General features: G+C 44.8%; 1 protein-coding gene across 1 annotated transcript in view; it reads right to left on the reverse strand.

Moving 5' to 3' along the window:
* The window catches only part of UBE2O (ubiquitin conjugating enzyme E2 O), a 65,970-nt gene that overhangs the window by 26,120 nt on the left and 15,430 nt on the right, over positions 1 to 24,420 (reverse strand). The window contains exon 2 of the mRNA XM_075771099.1: positions 4,960 to 5,019. Coding sequence (XP_075627214.1) covers positions 4,960 to 5,019 — 60 coding nt within the window. The remainder of the gene's footprint in view (positions 1 to 4,959; positions 5,020 to 24,420) is intronic.

Consider the following 24,420-nt stretch of genomic DNA (forward strand, 5'->3'; position numbering starts at 1 on the left):
GCAGCCCAGAGACTCCTGCATCTAGTCAAATAAGACCACACTAGTCAGGTGGTTAGTATTTACGTGCTTTAAAACCTGCCTGGCTCCTTGGTCTATTCAACTGAGCAAGTCTCTGCAACTCCATAGGACCATCCTGCAGGTACTGCCCTGAGTCAGCAAAGGCAGGGGTAGATCAATCCCAGAACAAAACAGAAATTCTTTAAAGCTATCTGTGACTTCTCATGCAAAGCTTGATTTTGCAGGACATTATAAATGGTCTTCACTTGCTGCCATACTGAAAAAACCAATAATCTGGCACCTTTAGTCAGATTTCAAGGTTTCAAGCCAGATAATTTACAGTTGGTCCAATTATGAGATGGTTGTCATTATCTCCCTCACTTTTTAGCAAAGTTCTAATCCTTTTTTTTGTCCCCAAGAAAATAACGCATGCTGTCAAGAGCCTTCTGGGGATAGTTTGGCAGGGAGCGCACAATATGCACGTTGCTCACACATATGGTGGAGGCCTGCAAGGAAGGGCTGCTAACCCAAACACTGTCAAATGCAGCAGCTGCCCTGGCCTCCTGACAGCTGAGACAATCGATACCCTTATTTATTAAAGACCACAAGTCCATTATAAAAGCTGACTGAGGGCCAGCATGACAAATGCCCTGGTATCAGCAACTTCTGAAGCTGTCCTTATCTCAAACATCAAGGTCTCTGCTCCAACAGGACTTGAGCATAACACTCAAAGGGCTCATATCATACCCCGCAAAAAGTGGATTTGTTCCCACAGTCCACTTATAAACATGCTGTTCTTTCAACCATGTTAAATATTTATTCAAAACCTTCACTCAGAGCCCTGGACAGCCCTTTTGGGAATTCAGGACTTTGCTGGTGCTCAACTCATCCAGTCTCATCTTGGGAACTGGTAGTTAACAGCAAAGACACCCTACGGACACCCGCAGTCCAGGATAATTCCTGGACAGATTGCTCAGCCCATTTGGCTGGCTTGCTTTCCGCCTGCCTGCTGCAAGTCCTCTTCCTCACATCACACAAACCCCGTGCTCCGCAGCCCCCCCAGCTCCCGAGGAGATGGCGATGAGGAGAATAGGTCCTGCCCCACACATTGCCTGTGCATAGCTGTGCCAGCATGGCCAGGAGGGCTGGGAGAGCCAGGCTGGCAGAGCCCCAAGTTGTAGGGGCTCATTCCCTCCTGCTGCTCCACACGTCGCTCCCATTTCTTTCTAGGGAAGGGCACCTAGGCTGGGAAGCAAAGGGCGCCTTTCCCAGCGACAGCTCCATCATGACAGACAGCAGCTAAGCCTAACATAGCTTGCAGCCTGCACAGGCTGCCAGGAAAGAACCCAGCAGAGCTGTACCGTAACTCTCACCTGAAAAGGGTTTGCCAGAAGTACGCCGATTCACAACAGCTGCTACCAGCACGATTCGAGCTGTAGGATGAGCAAGGCCTGCTCAGAAGTGGCACCTGCTCAACTGAAACCCACAACTTCTGCAGGCTAGAGCACAGCCACCTACTCTGCTTTTCCTCCGGATTAAGCTAAAGTAAGCATGCCCAGTCCATCCTCTGCCCATGCTTTGCAGTTCAGGTCCTGTGTTTTAGATTGCTTAGTAGTCAGAACCAAAAAAACATCAAGAAAAATTCCTTGCCCTACACTGAGCATTTCAGAATTAATTTTTCCTTTATCAGTAGCCAACATGACAGCAGCTCTGAGACATGATACAATCCAACACCTGCCTAGAATTCCTCTTTTATTGATGGTGAAAGAACAACAAGTAATAAAACCAGGACTGGGGTGACTGATGTACATCAACACCCTCTGCCCATTCTCTAAGTGACAGTTTCCTCATGGAGAGGGTACCTGCACCACCCTACAAGCCACCCTCCCGTCTAACACAGTTGGATGCTATAGTGATGAGCAAGAGCCCCAGGTTTAGCTCAGCTTGCTTTTCCTTCCAGTTGCAAAACACTTGAGCAAGCACAGAGCGGCATCCGTGGTTCAGAAAACAGAGATCAATGTTGTGAGCAGCCCCAGAAGGTACAGGGCTGTTGAGTCACAGCTCTCCTCCCTCACCTGCCACTGAATCTTTGTTTATTAGGAGTTTATTTACTTCACTGTCACATGAAACATTAGCCTGCAATAGGGGAGGCAGATTTGCAGGCTGAGGGGTTCTGCTGAATCACTCTGTGAGATTACAGCAGTGCTCAGCAATGCAGTCCCAGACCAAGAAGTCTCCAACTTGTCTCTTGTTTTCCAGGGCAGGTCTACAGCTGGAGCACAGCTCCTCACCAACCTGCTCGAATACAACTGTCCTGTCCTGTCCATTAGATGCTCCCATTAAAGGAAGAGCCAAACGAAATGAGCTGACATTTCACAGTTCTGTTACAAAAATCAATTTCCATCAATCCCAATAGCAGAACTGGAAAAGAGAGGTGACTGACCTTTGTTAGAAGGGTTGATGGGTTCAAGCCCCACTCACACCAGAATTAAGTGCACTCCCTAGACTTTGTCTGCTTCTTGTGGTACCCTGATGACACGCATCAAGCTGGAGATACTGAATATTTAAGCAGTGAATAGATGGAGAGGTGACTCTTTTCCTTCCCCAGAGACAAAGCTTTAAGGCAGACCAGCAGACTCCCACCTGAGAGAACAGCAGCTCAGCAAGCATAGGCTTCAACCCCGTATCTTCTACCTCCCATCCTTTTACTCCTTCCCTCAATGCTCTTTTCTAATAAGGCAATCTTCACACCACGCTCTCATTCCTTTATTTAAAAGGGACGGCATAGTCCAGCACCCTTTGAAGCAACAAAATCCCAGTGTCTGACAGATTACAGACCTTCTAATCTTCCCCCCAAATTAGCATATCACCTGGAAAAGTGAACTCTGCCACTTTCACTACTTCTCATCCAGCTGGATTAGACTTACAGGCTCAACTGCATTCAGAAAATGATTTTATTTTATGCATTACTCCCTGAAGCTGTCTTTCCCCACACTCATTGCTTGATGAGAAGCACATGCATTCAACTCAGCTCTCTTCTCTTGAGGAACAGAGAATTTTGAGTCCTTCCCACTCAAGGTTAAAAACAAGCCCTAAGAGAGCATGGTGAATAGAGAATAAGTTCCACATTGTGCATTTGCCAGGCCAACTGGTGCAGGGCAACCATCCCATATCCTGAATTTGGCAGGCTGACACTTGCAGATTTTCTATTTTAAATGCTCTTGTAATTTTTGGAAGATTTCTGATTAACATGTGAAGGTTTTCTTTGGGAGAGAAGGGGTTTATTGTTCCATTTACCACTGACATGTAAAACATACTTGAGGGTAAGGTGAAGTATAAGTCATCTTCAGATTTGCTATGCTTTTGAACAGAGGGAAGAAATTGAGTTATATCCTCACCATTCTATCAATTAAAAAAAAAATGAAGTTATCAGCCACTAGTACAAATGGTCAAGCAAAAGCCAGTGTTTAGACATGCAAACAGACAATAAACAAGCGTGCAAAACAACTGCTGGGTAATGGATCTACCAATACGCATGCAATAAGCCAGAGAAGCCAGTTTCTGCTCAGATGAGTATGGAAATTGCAGACAAAAGCAACACATCCATGTTTGCCAAGAGGAGGGCAACTTGCTGTCCTGAAAGCTTAAAACGACTTTAAGAAGCACTGGAGAACAGTTGAGAGGCATCCCTCTGAGTGAGAAGGATATACTACAGAGTCCAGCTGTGCCAGGTACAACAGCAGAAAGAGTTGATATTTCAATTTGGTAGCTGTTCATTGTTTTGGATTGAAACATTTCATAAAGCCTCAGTTTTAGTAAGATATGTTGACTCCAAATTTCCATTTCAAACAACAATTACATTTCTTAAGGAAATACTTTGTTTCAACACTTTTCAAATTATCCTTCTAGTTCTTCCTCCCATTTTTTCCTCTTTGGAACATTCTGTGAAAAATGGGTGGGGTTACTTTTTTTTAAATTAACAAAAAAGGCTTTATTTAAAAATCCCCCAAAACATCCAGGTTAGAGAATGGCCTTCCCCATCCCTGCACCAGGCTGCACACCATGTGGTGCAACTGCAGCAGTTAGCGGCCAGCTGCCTGCTTCATCACAACCTTGGTAGCCACACTGCTGGAAGTCAGTCAAGAGAAGATACAGGCGTGCACATGGCAGGCCATATGGCTCAGGGTTATAGGTTAGGTGTGAGCAACAGCAAGAAATTGCCAGCCTAGCTAAGCTCCTAAAGAGCCCACATCTCACCTGATAATCGATCTGAACAATGTTCCAGTATTCCCTACCCAAAAACCAAATCCAGTCATCTCCGATAAGCACAAATGCTGTACAAGTAGAACAATGACTAGGACTTAAAATGGGATCCAGGAAGAGTAAAGGTAATGCTCATCGGCTGCTAATTAAGAATCAGCTTGCTTTCTGCTGACCTAGGTGCATCGGATGCTTCAATGTAAGTCTTACGGCAGCACTGTTGGGATTTGCTGTATTTCTGGGAGAAACTGGACAAGGTGGTGCTCACTGTAGATTGAGAGGTCTCCCTGAAAATACTTCCTCCAACTTCTCTACCAGAGCACACCAAAAGGAACACAGCAGCAGTGCTATCTATCTCCACTCCAGCCTCCCTGTTAGGTCTGGGAGAGCAGGTCCACACTCCCCACATCTCAGAATGGATTGATTTAAAACTTAAAAGATGGCAGGATAGACGAGCTTCTTGTCTCATTACTTGACATTATCAGGCTCATTTGCTCAGGAGACCTTTGCAGATATGCAACAGTAGAGAGGCAGCCTTATCAGCATTTCATTTTCAAAGGATGCAGCTAGGTCTATCAAACACACTAAAAATAGAACATGCTCAAAGCTTTACTGTTCAGTTCCATTCAGGCAATTTGGCAAGTCTTAGAAATCCATGCAGCAGTATCACAATCAAAAAGGGACAAAGAAAAAAGCACTTACGCTGGAGCTCATATGTCTGACCACATCTCGAGGGACCACAGAGCGATCTTCAAGCTTCAGCTAAGGGAAGAGAGAAAGACACTGGATTTAGTGACCCCAGAAGATACTTGGTCAGAAATAACATGACAAATACAAACGCACAGTAAGTATCCTGATCCTCCAGACTGAGGAAGTCTTCAGCAGAGAATGGTACTTCCATACACAGTTAACCCCTTGACACATTTGCAAAATCCAGCTGACAGATCTGAAACAGCAATCAGGCCACCTGTCCACGACCGTGCTCTAAGTCAGGCACATCAAAAAGGGCACAGACATTCTGACTCATTCATCACTCTAAGTCTCAACTCTCTACATCACACACCATTTCCTACCCACATCCAGTCTATGTACTAGAGAAGACAGGAGATACAGGAAGAAGTGCATCACACCACAGTTCTGTCTCATCCTGCATGCTTTTTACCCAAGATACCCCCCAATATCTGTGGAAATCCTGTTTGGCCTGGAACATTTTAAGCAAGGTACTGTACAGTGAGAAGTCTTAGCTGGCAGTGGAATTGGTGCCAAATTCACTGCAGCAAGCACTTGTCTTGGAAAAAAAAAAGGAAAAGAAGTGGTTGTTGCTGCACTCAGTAGCCCCCAGGTTCATGCAGGTAGCACAAAATGTCAATAAAACCTGTGGATAAAGTCAAAGCACTGCTCATACTCCAGCTCCTGCTAAAGCACTTGCTGGCAAAGAGCTAGTGCTGGCAACAAAAGATGCGGCTGGACCATCATTACATGTTGCACCACTAGTTCACACAGAGTTGTGGGCACCAGGAGTCATTACTGTAAGGGGAGGTGTCACTTGATGAATCTCCAGTGACTACTGGCCAGTTAACCAAGGCGATGTCCTTCCAAGTGGTCCTTCATCAAGCTGTTTCAGTGATCTGAAGACTACTTGCAGGCTATTTCATTGCTATCAGCAAACTCAAAACTACGAAATGCAGTTGCCATCAGATACACTAATGCTAAAACACTACACGAGGGATAATGTCCTAAGCATACTAACCAGGAGGCTACAAGACTGAACTCTAATTTCAGACTTGCTCAGCCTCACAGTAACTCAGTTTAGATTTCCTTCTGCTGAAGAGGGAGAAGTCTCATCTGCATTTCAGTGGTCAAGAACACATTTGCATTGGTACATCGTTCAGAGCCCTGCAAATACACTAATTACACACCACGTGTTTCGGGAAGCACCACGTGAACGCAGCCTCTTTCACATCTCACTTTCAGAACCTCTCTCCCCACTACTGCCGCATTTGTTGCTTTTCCTTGTTGATCCCCAGCCCAAAATCCACCGTGCTCTGTCAGCATTTCATCCGAACCCACGCCCTGACTTACAGCCTGCTTTACTAAATTAGACATAAATCTATAATCCAAGGACAGGATCTGGAATCAAACCAAAGTACCTGTGTATTTATTGCCTTCTTGATTGCGTGTTTCAGTAAGAGAGGAAGAGAGACAGCCAGCTAGGCTTTCAGACCCAACTTCTGGAGTCAGAACTCCACCGGAGTGGGAAACCTGAAGCCTCCCACAGCCCATTTCCAGACTGTGGAAGGGTTTTCATCGCCTCCCACATCCCACCAGGGTATACAGACAGACATTAATTTTTATACAGCTTTCTAAAATTATTTGTTAAAATAAGTACTGTATAGATAGCCTCTTAACATCCAGAAGCAGGCAGCAACATTCACATTCCAGTAAGTACTCACGCGTGAGCAGCAGTTTGGGTGTTTTAACTGGAGCTCTCTTGCTGCAGAGCTCCAAGTGTATAATGATACTTTCATTTCAACATGCATTAGGGCAATTTAATCTCTGACACGTGGTGTTTAAATTGATGCATTATGTTTCAACATATCACTGAGCCATACCTCTCTGTTCTGTATTAAACAGTATCTGAAGAACCCAGACTGACGAGATGATCCAATGCTACCTGGCAGCAGCAATATTCATGTTCTAGTCAACTCTGGTAAATCATAGAAATTGTAAATGAGTAGTTTTCCCGTTTCATGATCCTTCCTGAAGGATATCATCACACAAATTCTTCCCAAAGCAAGGCATAAAACTTTCTCTGCAGGGGCACTACATTTAACCTGTTTTGAGATCTCTTGATTTTTAAAGGCAGCACAACTATTTTCAGCTTCATGTGCCAGACTCACCTGCCTCAGCTGCTAGGATAAGCAAGCCAAGTAGTAGGCAGAATGCCAGCATCAACAATAAATACTTAGCAGGTCTGTCATCACACAAAAGACTGTCAAAACCCAGAAGAAACCTGACCAGAGGAAGGCAGAATGGTGGTTGATGAACACATGACAGCTCAGTCATTCCTACTCTTGTCTGTTATACCCAGAGTGATGTGATCATCAGCCGAAGGTCAGCCCCCTCACTCAGTGGTGAGGGAACTCAATATTGGAGAAGCACTTTTAAAATAGGTACTTACAGCTCAGCTGCTATATTTACCTCTATGAAAGTCAGTATTAACATGAGTAGTTTTATGTTCTAGCCATGTGCCTTGGTAATAGCCCCAAAAATGAGAAGTATCAGTTTGCCAGAGATGCTCTCAGCTAGTCCTGCATTCCTGTACGCCAAGCTAGGCTCAACACCCTCCAAACACCTCAAATGCAAGACATGTTTTGTGTTGTCTTTTTAAAAAATAAATTCACATTTATGTATGTTAAATAAGGCAAACCAAAGACACTCATCACTGCACACACATTTAATCCAGGCAAAAAGGGACGACCAACACACACTCACCAGCAGCCAGTTATGTCAGTGCACTGACTGTAAAAAGAAGTGGCAGAATAGCTCTGGCACCCACTTATTGCAGACAAATTCAGATGCTTTCTTGGTGCTCAGCACTGAACCAATGCCTGAGTTCCACAGCAGATCTACTAGTCAAAGGGCACCAGCTGCAATCCAGAGAACATCTGATACTTTACCAGGTCTGATGATGCTCTCGTACCAACACAGCAGGAGGAGTACAGAAATTTTGATTTTTGCACACAGAACAAGCACCAACAGGACCACATTCCCTTTCTCAGCTGAGTCACCTCACCTCAAATGAAATAAGGTAGCCATCACAGCTCTCACATGAAACTGGGTAGACTAGAAGAGAAGGACAGATATTTCTGCCTAGCTGCTGAGCATTAACTCATTAAGCCTTGGTAGCTTATTGCTTCACACCATTTGTCTAATTTCTTATCACAAACTTGTCATTTGAAACAAAATCTTTGTGTTTTGTTTTTTTTTAAAAATTAACTGCAGAGGTTGGGAGATATGTCTGTAACAGTAAACTGGATCCTTGCTTTAGCAAATAATTCAGCAGCTAGGTGTAAGCATCCTCGGAGCAGAGGTGGGTTAAACTCACACTGTAACTCTTTGGGTTTAACCCCTCAACTCCATAAAGTAAATGGGACACATGGGGCCAATTTTCCTCTCCAACAACCACCTTCTGACAAGAGATCAACACCAGAGTAATTTATTTTGATGATTTGGACTAGCCACCAGTGCCAAGTGTTGTGGCAGGTAAATAAGTAGCAATTGCTTCTGAAGTCTACTGACAAATAAAGAGGAGTTGCTGAGATTGCTATAGGGGCAACTGGCCCTGGCTGTTGCATATCCAGACAAAACCAGTACGGGAAATACTTGGTAGTGGCATAAATCCTTGGCATCCTATCTGCATATTTTAAAGCAGAGCTTAAATGCACTAATTAGCTGCTCGGGTTTGCTAGTAGCATTATTGGTACCCAACAGTGGACAAAACCACCTCCACACAGGCTCCAGCTACCAGTTCCGCCCCCCCCCCCAAATGTTTTATCCAAAGAGGAAAAGACTACACATACATGCTTACTGCCAGCACATCTCTTTTTCTATTCCCATATGGTCTCTTTTCTGCACATGGCAGGACTCTTGATATTTTAGTTTAGGAGAAATAAAAGAAGGTAATTCTGCCCCCAAATAGCAGCGCTGCTTTGCTACTGCCACACTTCACTCCAAGCGGGCAATGTTGTCACAGGAGATAATTATGAAGAAATTGTCCCTTGCATCAAACAACCTAAGAACAGAAGCTGAGGAACAAGCCTAAATGCGAAAGTTTTAAAGGCTGAACGCACCTACGTGCCATCACTGGTTGTCCAATGCACGCACCTTTTGCACAGGCTCCCTTACCAGCTTTCAGAGGAGCCGAATGCTCAGTGGACCTTGCACGTTCAACCCCACGCTTGGACATGGGGAAGGACAGGAGATCTTGCCACTATGACTCATCAGCGCCCATGGCTGAACTTCAGATCACAGTTCCTTGATCTTCACCACCCAGGAACACGTGGACTTGGGAGCACACTTTTCACCCGGATCAGCCGCGGTTTTACAACTGCAGTTCTGCTCAGCTGCCCAGCAACGCAGAGTGCACCCTGGCTATGGGAGATGACACCCGATCCAGCATAAAGCTTGCCAACACCAACTTAAACTAGTTCGTGCTCAGGCAGTGCTGTCTCAGGTAACTGCAGTGTCTGACCAATAAAGAATAAGATTTGCTCAAGGGTGCTGGTCTGATCCCACAGCCTCTACCTCCAACGCAATCACTGTAGTGAGAACATCAGTTTCTATTCCAGACATATTTGAGATTTTTATCCTCCAAAACAAGAGCTCTGGGAATAAGCACATAAGGATGGAGGAGAAAAAGCAGCACCCACCCACCCTCCCTTGGTAACTGCTTATAAAAATGGAAATACAAGGCACAGCAAAAAAAATGGAGGAAAGCACAATGCTGGAGATGAAACTCTATACATTTACCTGAAGTGCTATTTGATAGTCAAAACGTTTATCCATCTAAGAGTCACAAGTGAACTATCTATTATGGAAGCTGCTTCTGCCATTTGAGCTAAGCGAGGACTTGGCTAGCAGCAGTCACCACCACCAGGGCAGGGAAGCCAGGCTTTGACCTGCACTCCTGCTACTGCGATTCAGCCTGGGCTATTTCTCCCTCTCACACGTCCCAGCGCTTTCCTCATACATCTTGTGTAACTGATCCCGTTTAAACCACTGTTTCCAGGCTCTCCTCCTACATTTGAAAACAAAAAAAGAAAAGAAAAAAGCTACTTGCAAGTTTATAAAGCCTGTCTTGTAATAGGGATGGTGAGTTCTATCAGTGCGACTAAGAAAGCACGCATGTGGGGAAATTAATAAATACTGCCTCTTGGATATATCACCATTCTATGGTCTCCTTTTTAGTCAAGCCAAGGTGTTATACACAGAAAACATGTCACACTTGTCTTTTCTGTGCCAATGTAAAAATGTCATGATGGAGGAGGGATGAACCAGATAACTGATTTCTGTCCAAGTTTAACAGCATTTTAGTCTCACAGGTATCAAGGTTTTTAAACTGCACTGGAAAGTGCTCCCAGCAAGTCAACTGATTGAATCTGGAGTTAAAAATTAATCCCTTCCCTGGGACATCCCTCCAGGTCACCAACTCCAACTGCCAGTGTCCTACAATCTCCACTTTAGTAGCTTTGTTTTGAAGGGACAGCACTTACATGTTAGCTTGGAAGTTGTCATGAAAGCTTGTAGCATCAATGCTCAGAGGAAAAAGAAAAACCACGAGTTAAGAGCAAACCCTAGGGAAAGCAGTCTGCTGCCGCAACAGGTAACAAGGCACCACAGAGCTCTCCAAACCCCAGAAGATACTCAGAGGATGCTCCATAATCAATTAAAGCTAAATCAAAGTGCCTGAGGCTGTGAAAAGATATAATCTTGCTTCATTCAGCTGACAGACAGGCTCTTCATAGGTCTTTTGAATAAGCTGGCCTCTCAGCACCCGAAGTCCACATGAAGCAGGACATGGTGTACCATATTTCCATGCCTGGTTTCTAAACCTGAAAGCAATCAGGTCCTTTTCTCCAAAGGTGAAGCTGTGACTTAGAAACCCACACCATCACAGCACTGGTTTGACTGCGACCACTGCAGGGCTCTTACTGGAGGTTAAGGGGAAACTAACTTCCTACATGAAGCAGCTCCAGGCCCACCACCAGCTCTAGTCCTGGGCACAGAGAAAACAAAACTGTGCCAACCTGGAACAGCTCAGCAGCTGCCTTGGCACAAGGGCGGCTGTAGGACGGGTGTTCGTGGAGGTGGGACAGGAGGGAGCACAGCTGGCAGCAACCAACTCAAGTCAGCACACCCCAATTCTTACTTTTTTTTTTTTTTTTGAACTCTTAAGGTCTGATTACATATCCAAATTCACTTGAGCTACAACAGTAGCATAGCAATCATCTCAACACAAGCTGTTTTTATTTAAATCCAAATGAGGTGTTTAAGATAGCAAGTCAGCTGTCCAAATATAGCACGGATACACAGAGCTAGATGACAAAGGTTCAAAAATTCAGAGACCCAGAAGATCTGAAGCCAAAATATTTTTAATATCATTTCAGTATCAACACATTACTAGTGGCATCCTATACTACTCTCAGAAAAATATGTTCCACATACGAAGTTCACTTCCCCGAAAGACTTCTGTTACATTCATCATATTGCATTGCACATGAACCATCTAAAAAAGCAGGAGAGAGTATAAAGCAGAAGAATAGAGAATCCCATGGAAGCTGAGATTTGGTTCACACAGTGACATTTGAAGTGGCACACGCTGCTTCACTTCTAACAACTGGATGTTTCCAACCACGCTGGGTTTTATGGGGAAGGAATGGTTTTATGGGAGAATGGGGCAGAAGAAAGACTACTAGAAACTTAAGACTCCTGAGAACTGAAATTCTACTACCCAGAAGAGCTGAACAATGAGCTAGACAATACAGAGGGGTTTTAAAAATAACCCTTGAGGGATGCAGCTGCAAAACTGCGAGAATAAATCTTCTGCACTGACACAGAAGTTCTGCCTGTGACAGCTCCCGGCTACTCCTACATGGCAACACATGTAGTCTCTGGCTCTTCCAGACAAAAAGTTCAAAAACTGCTTGAGACAGGAAGGAGGTTGTGGAAACCCCCACATTACTTACAGAAGAACTATGCTCTTCTGGGACAAAGTCTGGGCTTCTGCCTGATCAAGTAGTAGACGTTAGAGTGGTATGCAGCTCCCACCCTACTACAGAGTTGGTCACCACTCTGTCACATAAGTAATGCCTTTAGATGCATTTAGGTTTTTAGCCATTTTCAGCTTTGACATAATCATTTTGCATTTTCATAATATCATATTACTTGTCATCTCAAAGCACTCCAAGAATTACAGAAGGAAAAAATATTTAGAGTTACTTAGGAATTGTACCAGGAGATTAAAAAAAAATTGTTTAACATGGCCTGTATTAAACTAACTCTCAAAAAATCTTGAGTGATTGAGGAACACACAATTCCCCTCGCTTCGATCAGTCCAAGTGTGAAGGACAGCAAACAGGATCTTTGCTTCCTATATCCAGTGCAAAAGAGTCCAAAAGCTGGTTCATGAAGCTGGTCTGGGCAGCACAAAATACTCTTCTGCAAAAGGTCAGGTTGACAATTAACTTCAGCTGCAGGAACAACAGAACAGGGAGAGGCAGGGAGGTGCTGAAATGCTCCCCAAAACGGAAATAAATGCTTTAAAGGATGTCACAGAAGCTAAGATGAAATCAAGACAGCTTTGCATCGCGTGCAGCACTACCTGCAGGCAGTCGACTGACACCATATTACAATTCTTTTGTTCACACAACTAACAGATCTGAATCTGCCAATCATCTGACATTCACCACATTCACAACTAGCAGCACAAACTAAGATTCACCACTAAGCCTCCTCCAAGTAGTACCTGCTACCAGCAGACTACTGTGGATTTAATTGTACAGTGTGGACATAACACTTTTTCAGACAATAAGAGCCATGAATTAAAGTACGATTTCCTAATTTAGCTCACAAAGATCTCATTGCTGGTAGGGATGAACACAGCAGCTTCCAGTCCCAGGCCATCCACACGCTGCTCTAAAATAAATCTGCCTTCACCAGCTGAACATCTACAACAGTTTTAAAGCCCCTGTACTAACAGGAGATGAATTTTTATCAAATTACCCTGTTTAGTGGAGTGTCAGAGACAGGCCGTACCTTCGATCTTCTAAAGAGGCATTTAGGGAACACCCAGCAGGTGACTGGCTGGAAGGTGGCAGAGGAGGGAAGAAGCCTTTCCAACACCCACAGATCAGGCAATCTGAAAAACCAGAATCCAGTCGTTGGCTTCGCATCACTGCTCCCTTTCAACACTGCTGGCAGTGCGGGAAGGCTTGTTGCACAGCCAGTTTCAAAATCCAGCTGTGTCATTAGTTCTTATAATCTCCCCACAGAGCGAGCCTCCCCGGGGACCTGCAGCTCTCGTAAGACAAACTGTCAGCTCTTTGATTTGTCTTCATGACATATTATGGAGACACAGAAACCTGAAGTCATGCCACTCAGTTGAGTTCCTTCAAAATTCAGGCTGAAGCTCCCTGAGCCGCCACTATCTACACATCTACCTGCAATGGACTTGTAGCTACTTTTGTCCCTGTCTACATTTCTAATCACCCTACCTGTGGTAGTAAAGTTCTTGGGTGGCAGAATATCTTTCCATCCTCCGTAGGTACAAAACCCCTTCCGCAGCACAGTTCTGGTCCTTCACTCACAGTCACATACTGCAGCATCTTCCCCCCCGCAACAAATATCACCTTTGAGCCTTCCGGCAGAAAGACACTGAAAGTCTCTAGGTTTCCAATTAGTGGAATTTGGCTAGAAAGTCTTAACAAACCACTGGATGCAATAAAAGTTCAGTTTAATTATAATGTGGGTAAATACTGTGTTTTGGGGCAGAGGAATATGGCTTTAACATAAATCTTTTGCTTAGCAAAAATAAATCTTACTTGGATTTCCCTTGTCCAAGGCTGTCTAAGCATTATTTATTATACTGGCAACAAATCACTTCTGTAGCTCTGCAAATTTACATGACATTTTGGAAAACACTGCAAGACAGATTCCCTGGCCTGGTGAATGCACCAATCTGAAAACGAAGACAAAAGACAAGGCAGTAATTCAAGGGAATGAAGACAAAATGACAGGAAAGTTACTGGGTTGTTATTTAAAGGAAAATAAGTAGGTTTGGGAGCATTTCCCAGCAGAGGGAACAACGTGGTTGGGAGAGTGGAAGATCCTGGAGGTAGAACAAGGAGAGCTGCACAAATCCACCTTGCTGTCCACTTTGCTTGAAGGTGAACCTCATCTATAACCAGCAACAGCAACTCTCAGCTTTTCAGCGTCCATAGTCTCCCATTTCTGTCTCGTGGGTAAAAGTTGAGCACCACTCCTCATCACAAAAGGGATGCAGCAATAGGGAACTCACCTGCCTGTGAGGCTGGGTGAGATGCCTGAAGGAGGAGTAAAGCAGCAAAGACAACCTGGTACCTAAAGTGCCAGCTCTGACTTGAAGAAAGAGGACCTCAACAGCTTACCAAGCTTTCTAGGCTCAACAGGCAAGAATGATCTTCAGTGCAACTGGGAAGAGTTACAAAAAAGTTTCTTTGTCCAACTCTGTCATCAAGTACTGCTGAATTATTTGTTCAGACAGGCTCACATCCCATATACTCACTCACATCAACCAATAACCAAGTCTTTCCATCTGGGAATACAAAGCAAACCCTGTGTGTGCAAAACAGGTTAACAAAATCTTAAAGACCACTGGAAAAATAATTCAGAAAGAACGAACACAATAATGACGCTCAGCCTAAAGATATGGAAGGCTAAAGTTTAAAAATACATGGCTATGACTACAAAACATGCAAAGATCATGTACAAGAAGATTTACAGACTAGTAAGTGTATCACTAAGCCACTTAGAGTCCTATGGGGAATCTTTCAAAGATGTCCCCAACTACAGGATTTAATCTAAACACAGGATTTTTCTCCTCAGCAGCAGTTTATAGCAAAAGATATGATCCCCCTTCTTAGTGTTTATACTTCTTGCTTCATACAGCAGTTCTGGGAAAATCAGTTGCTTAATAGAAAAGACAAGATTTGAGAAAAGCTTGATAAAGAGCAGTGCTCTAGCACCAGATGGCACTGTTACCTGAAAAAACCCACGAGACTGCGGCTAAAGACATAGGAGAAGCTGGTTGGAAGCAGTAAGCAGAAAAGTAGACAACATTTTGCCTATACATTAGCCAACACTTCTCACAGACAAGCTGTCTCAACACTCCCCTCAGTAAAGCCTCCTCTGAAACACAGGTCAGAGCTAGCAATCCCCACCAAGAAGAAAATAGCCATGAGGAGCACAGCACCTCTTGAGACATCCCCAGTTCAAACAGAAGCTAAGGGGATTGTGCTGGAAACCTTGGTGAATACCTAACCATCCAGGGTGAAAGCAACGGTTGTCCTGATCTTTTCGGCAGTATTTAACGAGGCCTAAGCGGGTCTAAAGAAGGAAGTGGATCTGACTGCTAGAAGAGACTCACCTAAGGAGAAGCTCACTTGGATGCTAACACCAACCAGCGCGACAGGGAGAGAGAAGTCCATTTCAGCCACCAGTCTCAACTCCTGAGACTCCTGACAGCCTGCTGTTTCAGCTTGCCCATTAAGCTGGGTTCCTCCTTGTGCGTGAAAAGTCTGCCCAGTAGCTTTTTCATTTACCTGAAGCAAAAGGATTCCTCAAATTGTTGCCCTGGGAGATGGCAGTTGTTATGCAACAGGTTTTCCACCTTCTTGCCGGATTGCACCAGGGTTGCCATCTGGACAGCATCAGTGCTGTAGAAATTAGTCACTCGCCACTCTGAGCGGCATTTGGGGCACACTGCCAGGCCTGGAGGAAAGAGTGGGACTGCTCCAACCTCCCTCTGCCTTTCCAGAGGATAAAAAGGGTGCTGCGAGGAAATCTGCGTGACTATCACTGACCAATTCACTCCTGAGGCACAATAAGTTCACTGCCCCTTTTTACATCTTTGGGAGTAGGAATAAAGAGTATATGCATGAGAAATATTCCTTTGGTTCATTCCTGGAGTAAAGCAGGGAGCGCTCTTCTGCTGAGCTGGGTTGGTGGTAACAGTGCTAGGGAATGAAGCATCCCCTCTTCTCTCGTAATCAGGTCAGCAGTGTGCAGGAGGAAATCATCATTAGCCCGCAGCAAAAATCCACCTTGCAAAAACTGCCAGCAAACAACAAGAGGGAGACATATCAACAGAAAATCACCGTGTCTGCTTTCCAGCTGGTTAGCTCATACACTGCTGCTGTGAATACAAACCAGCCATCTAAATTAGCTTCTAATTGTTCACAATTATTCAGAGACAGCATAACCTGCAAGCAGCTTTAAGACAGCAGGCAAATAGAAGAGAAAGAATGGTTTAAGATGCCTTAACAAGATTCATATATTCGTGCTTCGTGAGTCTCTCAGCCTGCAATCTCCAGCAACACTGCCTAACAGACCCCCCCCAGATGTGTGTTTTGCATCGCACCAAAAGATAACCCATGGGTGTTTCTACACTTGGGGTTTCTACTCTTTCTTGCTTCAGTTTTTGGACTGGTTCAAAAATTAAACCAATAATATTTTGGTCTACCCCAGTCGTTCACAGTCTCTGCACACACAGGCAGTCTAAGCAACACTATTTATAAAGCTGCTTAAAATTCTGGACACAGCCAGAGCTCTTTGATAGGATGTCAGCCATGCGACACCCGAACGTAGGAGGTTGACACAGGATGGTTAGTGTAGTACAGCCCACTCTTCTTTCCCTTTCTTTCACCCAGAGCCTCCACTACCACCCTCACAGGAGTCCCTTCCCCCAAACACAGACAGTAATGTTTCACAATTGCTGCAATTTTCTTTCCTAGGAGAGAGGGATAATATTACCCTATTATCGTTAAATCCCTAGCATGTCAGTTTTGGTTTACACAAGACCCAATGCAAGTCCAGTCTGCAGGTCAAGTCACTTTAAGGGACTGAATCCAGATGTACCTTAGCAATGAAATTCCCCCACATTCAGCCATGTTTGGACCCAGAGGTACACAGCCAAAATACTCATCTAGGTCTAGGAATTGCAGCAAATTTAATAAACTCAAGCAGGATTATTTTATCAGGTACAGAATCTCCTAGAGGAGACAAAACACTGAAAAGCAATGTATAAATAGCTCTAGCTGAAAGCAGAGCAAATGCTGTGTCATGCTACGCTCCCAAGTCAGTCCTGGGCAGCGAGTGCATGGAGCTGACCTGTCTCTCTTGTAGCTTCTGAGTTCCACGCCTGCTCTGAACTGAGAGCATCCCCCCGGAGAAATGTTCTTGGTTGATCTCACATGCAGAACACACTCCCCAAACACGCCGCAGTGCCTTACTGCTCTGCTACATATGAGGAACGCTGCACGGACAGACAGGCTGGCTGAAGCGCAAGGAGAAAAGGCAGAGCAGCAAGTTCAATGAAGCAGATCAGGACCTGGGTAAATTTGCTAGCTAGGATGCTCAGGCTGGAGATGGGGCCAGTTTCCACAGCTAGTGATTAAGAGCACTCAGGGGGAACTCTGAAATTTAGCTCACAAGGAAATGAGTCTCACGGCCTCCTCGTCAGGACACAGCCAGGGCAGAGGTCTAGGGTCATCTCTCCGGTCCCTCCTCTCACAGAGCCAAGACAAGTGCTGTTTTAAGAGGTACAATGGCTAACATTAGCTGCAAGACATAACAAGTGTTCTGCAAAGGCTTTCTGTTAAATAACATGCCTTCTGAACCAGCCGTATCCACAGTTAAGACAGATATTGGTTTAAAAAACCCCAACAATCAAAGCCTTTGCAACCATTTCAAGCAATCTCTGGAATGCTATGGAGAATCCACCCAAAATGCAGTGATGGCATGGGTACCCCATACATGCATTTATTTCTGATAAACAGCAGAGCCACTCCCCCAGCTCACACTGCAGACAAGAGTGTGTGAATGCTACTGGGACAATGCAGCACAATTGCATCATTGCCCAAAACACCTCAGCTGCATTTTCTATTCACTGAAAGAGTTTCCAATTATCCCCCTCATACATAAATGCTGTATTGGCCATTACAAAAAGAAGGAACAACCCTTACTGAATCCACACACCAGGCTACAGAAGCCCAGCTATTTAACAAGTGAATTTCTGCAACCCCTGCACTGTTACACGCCTTTTTATTCAAGCGGGGAATTCACCACTTGCAGAATGGCTGGGGGAAGACTAAAACATCTCCCAGCCAGAGCAGGTTTAATTCATTGCTGCCTCTTTGTGCATCCTATAATGCAAAAACAACCAACCTTCAATTTTCTTCAATTCCTCAGAGAAATCTCACCAGGACTTGTGACAGCAATTATGCAATAGGGACAGAGGTGTAGAAGCCCTTCAGAGCCTGACTTAATGCTCCTGGAGCAAAGCACTGTTTCACCCTCTCGCACAGGTAAGTCTATGGACAGACTTTTTCTTCCTTACCCTCTTCGGCCAGAGCACAAAGCTTTCAACATCCTATTTAAAAGCTATCAATGCAATCATACAACACTATTATATCATTTTTGCCTTCAGGTGTTTTCTAGTCTGACTTCTAAACCATTTATCCAAGCTTTCCAGATTTGTGCCAGCAATTGAAGACAACACAGCACTTGCCCAGCAGAACATCCAACATCTGCATGGAAACACCACTCTCCTGTCCGCCTTACTCTGCAGGTATCCATCCAGTTATTCAGCAGCACATTTGATGTGACAATAATTCAAGATTATAGCTCAGGGAATCTTCATTTCTCCCCCATCCCTTCCCTGGCAACTGAACAATCACAAAGCACACTTTTAGATGGCTCAAAGAAGTCACTGAGCCGATGGTAAAGGAAACACTTGGAGCAATGGCATAGAATCCAGAGAAGCAATAAAGCCAGATGTTCTTTGGTTTTGTATGAAGTACCCACGTCCCCATTCTAAATCTGCTGAAGTTAATCTTAAGTACCTCCCTGTGCACAGGTTTTAAGGGCAAAATCCTTTATACCTGCATTAATCCTTGCCAGCCTGATTTTCCTCTGGACATAGCACGCATACGATCGTAAACTTCTTGGAGGAATACATCTTTGTACTCCCCAACTGTGCACATGCTCTACAGCATACCACAGCCCAACAGCTGTACAGCAATCACAAATTACTGGGAAAAAAAATATTTTCCAAGATGCTCCAATCCAGTTTTCAAGAATGGCTTAGACATTTAGGAGACTCAGCATCAGAAGAGTCCCAGCATCAGAAGAGTCCCCAGGGGAGTAACACACTTCTAGGCCAACCAGGCAACCATGAAATCTTCCATTTTTAATGAGAAGAGTGTCTCAGAGAAGCCTGGAACTGCCCCTTCACTGAAAACAGTTCTAAAAGGTCACCTCTTACAGGCAAGCAAGGGGAGATTGACTGTTAAGAGAACTCACCTCGGAGCTGACTATCTTCCCATAAGTGTCAAAGACTAAAGTTTCAAAATTTTCCTAACTGGGTTTTAAAGCAGTTTTAAGGGATGCTTCTGCATCCCTCACCTCTGCATACAGGTCAGCAGGTTGCTCCTGGCAGGTTTTTTAAAAAGCCTTCTCTGAATTCGTATACCTTCAGCAGGAACACATGTCTGCTCTCTTCCTGGCCTACTATGACAAACATCAGATAGTAACATCACCTGTAAGGTATTTCAATGCAGATCTGGTTAGAAAAGATGCTAAAGTGGCATTGGGGATGTCACATTTGACTCAGCAGTTCTGTCAAATACTGTGCACTTACAAAGCGCATTTATTCCCCTCCTGTCCTTCCCACCCTTCCTTCAGACCTGCCAGCTCAGCCTAAGCTCTGAGATGAGGTCTTTCATCTTAAGCATCTTCCCTGCCTCCGTGGACTCTCTCAGGTGTAACCTGACTGGATGTAAGTAGCTCTGCTGAGGATGCCCTTAGAGGAATAAGTGCTCACTCCAGACAGCAAGAGCAAAAAGCAGTAAAAGCCTGTTTGCCTGAAGTCAGCAGTTCTGCCTCCAGACACACAACTAGTCACTAAGAGGTTTTTTCTTTCTCCCCCCCCCGCCCCCGCTTTAAAAAAGCACTCACTTTTCTGAGCAGAACGGCATTAAATTCCTAGCACAGATGCAATACTGAGTCTTGCATCGTACCTGTGCTAACAGCCTCTTGGGAGTATCTTAACAAAGAAAAAAATACTAAGGACAAACGATGCAGCTAATCAATTACAAAGCCACTGATCCCTGTCCCTACAGTGGCATGACTCCAAATGTATGCTTTGTACATCTGGATGCCTTTGCATCTACACAATGAAGAATAAAAACAGTCTGGAGAACAACTAATCAATAGCTCCGTCTGCAAAATACATTTTACCTTCTTAAACCAAGTCAGTTATCCTTGACAGGGAGCCCCGTATTTCCTGGAACTGTAATTCACTTGACGCCTAGTTCCTAAAATGACCTTTTTTGAGGATATATTGCTATGCACATATAGAGTAGCAAAATGCATGTTTTGCTTTAACACCAGACTTGGTTATGTGCCATATACATAACACGTTCTTTGCTTTAAAGACTTCAGTTATAATAGAGGGATTTCAGCCCATCACAACCCCAGTGAAACATTGAGCCATAAACACAGAGTAGGTTTGCAAACACTATAAAAATACCCTCACAAGATGAGAGAGCTTTGCTCCCCTGACAGCTGGAGCAGTGCTTTGCTTCGTCCTCCTCGTTCCTGCTTCCAGCAAAATGGAAGTTAACTGATCTCTGCCGCTTACGGGCACTGCCAAAATGCCACGGTAAGGACTGTCCTGCAAACACTTGAAAGAGGGACAAAGCTGCAGGCCCGTGACTGCAGAAAGTAATGCCTGGACAGCAGATTTCAGAGTCGCTAAAAAGCCACGTGGCATGAATTGAACAGCATTAACATGACCGTAAGCAGAACTGCTCTGCGGTGCTGAGCCCCAGCCCTGTTCTGGGAAGGGTTCGTGGGTTACTAAGCCTTAGACTGCTTAGGTTATATGGGCTGTCATTCCTAATTAGACATACAAACTAGGTTCTCCCTTGAAACTGCCCCTACTCATTAATTGCCACTGTATACTCCTCAGATTTGGCAGGCTCCTGAAAAGGATGGGTAACCGCCAGCAGCCACTCAAGCCTAGTCAGGCCAGCCACTACCAGGACCCTCCTACTCTTACAACAGTGATTTTCACTTGAAAAGATTCCCCAGCTTTGCAAGCTGTGCATATGCAAAGGTAATGTTTCATCAGCCGCTGAAACGCAGATACTGCTGGGGTGTAACATGGTAGCTATGAAAAATCAGGTGCGCTGTTAAACAGTGGACAATAATAAGCCAAGAACATGGCACTTCTCCATTTGAAGGTGTACACTCTGCATATACTCGAGTCTATACTCACATACTTGTCAAGATTAAAACGTTGAGTATACAGAAAAAGCAGCAAAAGGGATACTTCTGCTGTGAATATGAAATGACACGCTGTGTCCTTACCACAAACTAAAAAAATCCAGAAAGCACCTGATGTGGCAGAATCCTGGAGTGAAACGTCCTCAACCATGAACATCTGCATAATATAACCACCAGCCTTCGGCTCACCGCCGACAGGCATTTTGTTGTCTTTCTGTCAGATTTTTTTGATATACCCCTTATCAGGTGTGCATTAGGAGATCTCCTGTGTGTTAGGACATGTCTTTGCAACAGACTCATGCAGTGAACACAGAGCACCTCCTTCTCTGAGCAGAGCCAGCTTCCATCCCACTTAATTCATCTGTCCAGATTCATTTCTCATTACTCCAGAGCTACGTGCCTGGCTCAGATGGCCATGTAGAACATTACCTTTATCCTGTCAGGTACTTAACGGTACCTCACACCTCACTGCTTTCCTCCTTCACCCTTGCCTACAAGGGCAAGGTGAGAATACACAGCAGAGAGAAAGATGTGCTGGTCAGGATGCCAGCCCTAAAGCCTTAAGAATCACATGTGCCATGGCATTTAGTAGGGCTGAAGCTGCTACTTAATTAGGTTTGTTTAATGAGTCATATTAAATAGCGTATACATAAGAACAGGTTTTCTATTAGTGCAAGGACCTCACTGGGTTATCTAGGTGAAATGCTGCCCTTACAATGGAGTCTTCTTTCATTTTATATACTTAATCATGACCCACATTCCTTTGCTCGAAGGAGGCCCATCTCCAGAGGGAACATGCCTCTTTAATCAGCTCCAGCATTTTTTTCCGGGATTCAGCAGGGAATGGATGGAGCAGTCTCATGTCTCTTCAGATAACACACAGCTTACAGAAGCTCCAGGAGAGAGTGGTAAAAAAAGCCATCAAGTTCAAATAAGGGCAGGCAGCATCTGCAGCCTGATCTGACCAGCACCCTCTGGTCCAGAAACGGCTGGGATCAATGAACACCAAAGCCCCCGCATGTCCCCAGTGAGACCTGGCGGCTGCTTCACCATGTTGTGCAAGGGCTTGTATCCTGGTGAAACTGCAGTCAAGATCAGGTTTGAGGAGGAAGACAAAAATCAAGAGAAGTCTTTGGGGCAGCCAGCAACCTTAACTGTCCACAGGAAATGAGCCTATGAGCCATCAGTGAAGAGAACGAACAGACTCACCAGCTGCATCAAAATACAAAAATGGAGCAGCAACCCACATGTAAGGATTACACCTTACCCTTGTTTCCCTGAAAGCTTTGGGGAACTCAGACTGCTTCCAAGATACAGCCTCTCCTCTCTACTAATGAACAGCCAGCAAGAAACAACCCCCCCCCAAACACCCTCCATGTCCAAACCCATCCTAAGAAAACCCCAAAATACAGAAAGGAACCACGGAAGGCTCAAAAGAGAAGGAATTTGTGCAGAGGTGCTCTGGGACAGCATGTCCAGGGATCCAGGCTCATCCCTCATGGCTCTAGCTGAGCTGCTCAGGGCTTCCTACGGACACACAGACCCACGGACACAGCCTGCCTGTGGGGCATCAGCTCACTCCGAGGGGGTCAGGGCTGCAACAGGAACCCGAGAAGGGCTAGAAAAAGCAGTGACAGAATAACATACCTCTTCGGAAAACTACTTTAATTAACGCATTCTCCCCATCAGGACATGTTTCAGATTTGCACTTTTTCAATCCCATGTCAATTTTAGATATTTAACAAACAACACTTTTTACAAGCTAAACCACATCATTTTTCTGCCCTCTCCATCATCACCAGCAATAAAGATCCCCGATACCTCCGGAGGCTGTTAGCTTTGTTGATGCATGATGCAGAACAGGATACGCCCAACGCTGCAAAGCTCAACAATACTGACAGCAGTAAAAATAACTCCTGCTTTGGTATACTAAGCAGTTATGATCAGGAGAGTGTACAGAGAATGTGCACACAATAAACTGTCACAAAACGACAAGGATTATGTTGCACAGAAACAGGTCTGAGATTTAAACAGATATGAGATCATCAGGGGCGTGGTAAGAAAGCCACAGATAAAAATCCCATGATATTCCTTTTGTTCACATCATCCCAAACAGAACAAACTAAGGCGAGATCAGGCTTAAAGTTCCCTCCAACTGGAAGGAAACAAGCACGCCCTCTCCTTTGTTAGGCTATAAGCTCCTTTCCTTCACAAGTGCAGCTCTGCTGAGCCACAGGCTGGTGGATGGTGGTGAAAAGGGCATTGCCTGCACTAACCAGCAGGTCCCGCAGCCAGACCACATCCAGATCCAGGCTACTTACTGCAGGACAGACCCCAGCCTTGCACTGCAGCAGGACCCACCACCACAGGCACCGTTCCCATCACACCGTTCCTACTCCCTCAGCTGCAGTGTTGGCACCTCTTAAGTTCCTGGTGCTGCTCAGCATCACATCTTCTCTCCAACTTTTCCATCCCGTGTGCCAGACTTGGGGAAATGAAACAAAGATCCCAAACTCAGCTGTGTGCAAGCACACACTCACACCGTGCTCAACCGGAGCACGACAGTCTGGGCAAGGATGTGAGGGATGAAGAGGTGAAGTCTGCTCATCTTTCTCCCTCTCCTCGCACAATCCTTTGCAGAACTGTAATTTCCCTTGCCATTTTTAAGTGTTTTGTTTCCAAATCTCAGCCAGAGAAGCATAACCTGGGAGTACAAAGCCATTAACTAACTACTACTGGCCTGGAGTCCAAGCAACTGGAGGAGGCAGGCAGGATAAGGAGATTTTCCAAAGGCTTCAACCCGTGAGGGGCTGCCTACCCACAGAGCTACTACTTTCTACACAACAAGAAATAACCAATCTCACTGAAAATCCATACAGAAGGGTTTATGGAGCCTGTTATATGACATCCTCAAGGACCACTGAACATACTAACCATGCTGTAAACTAATCTCATCTCTCTACTTTTCTCAATGTTCAGACCTTAGAACAAGACAAGGTTACTTTTCACAATTACCTGAAAATATGAAGAGCCCATAGTGGAACACATACTTGTTTT

The sequence above is a fragment of the Balearica regulorum genome, chromosome 18 (genome assembly GCF_011004875.1).
Source record: "Balearica regulorum gibbericeps isolate bBalReg1 chromosome 18, bBalReg1.pri, whole genome shotgun sequence".
In the NCBI taxonomy this organism is placed as follows: domain Eukaryota; kingdom Metazoa; phylum Chordata; class Aves; order Gruiformes; family Gruidae; genus Balearica; species Balearica regulorum.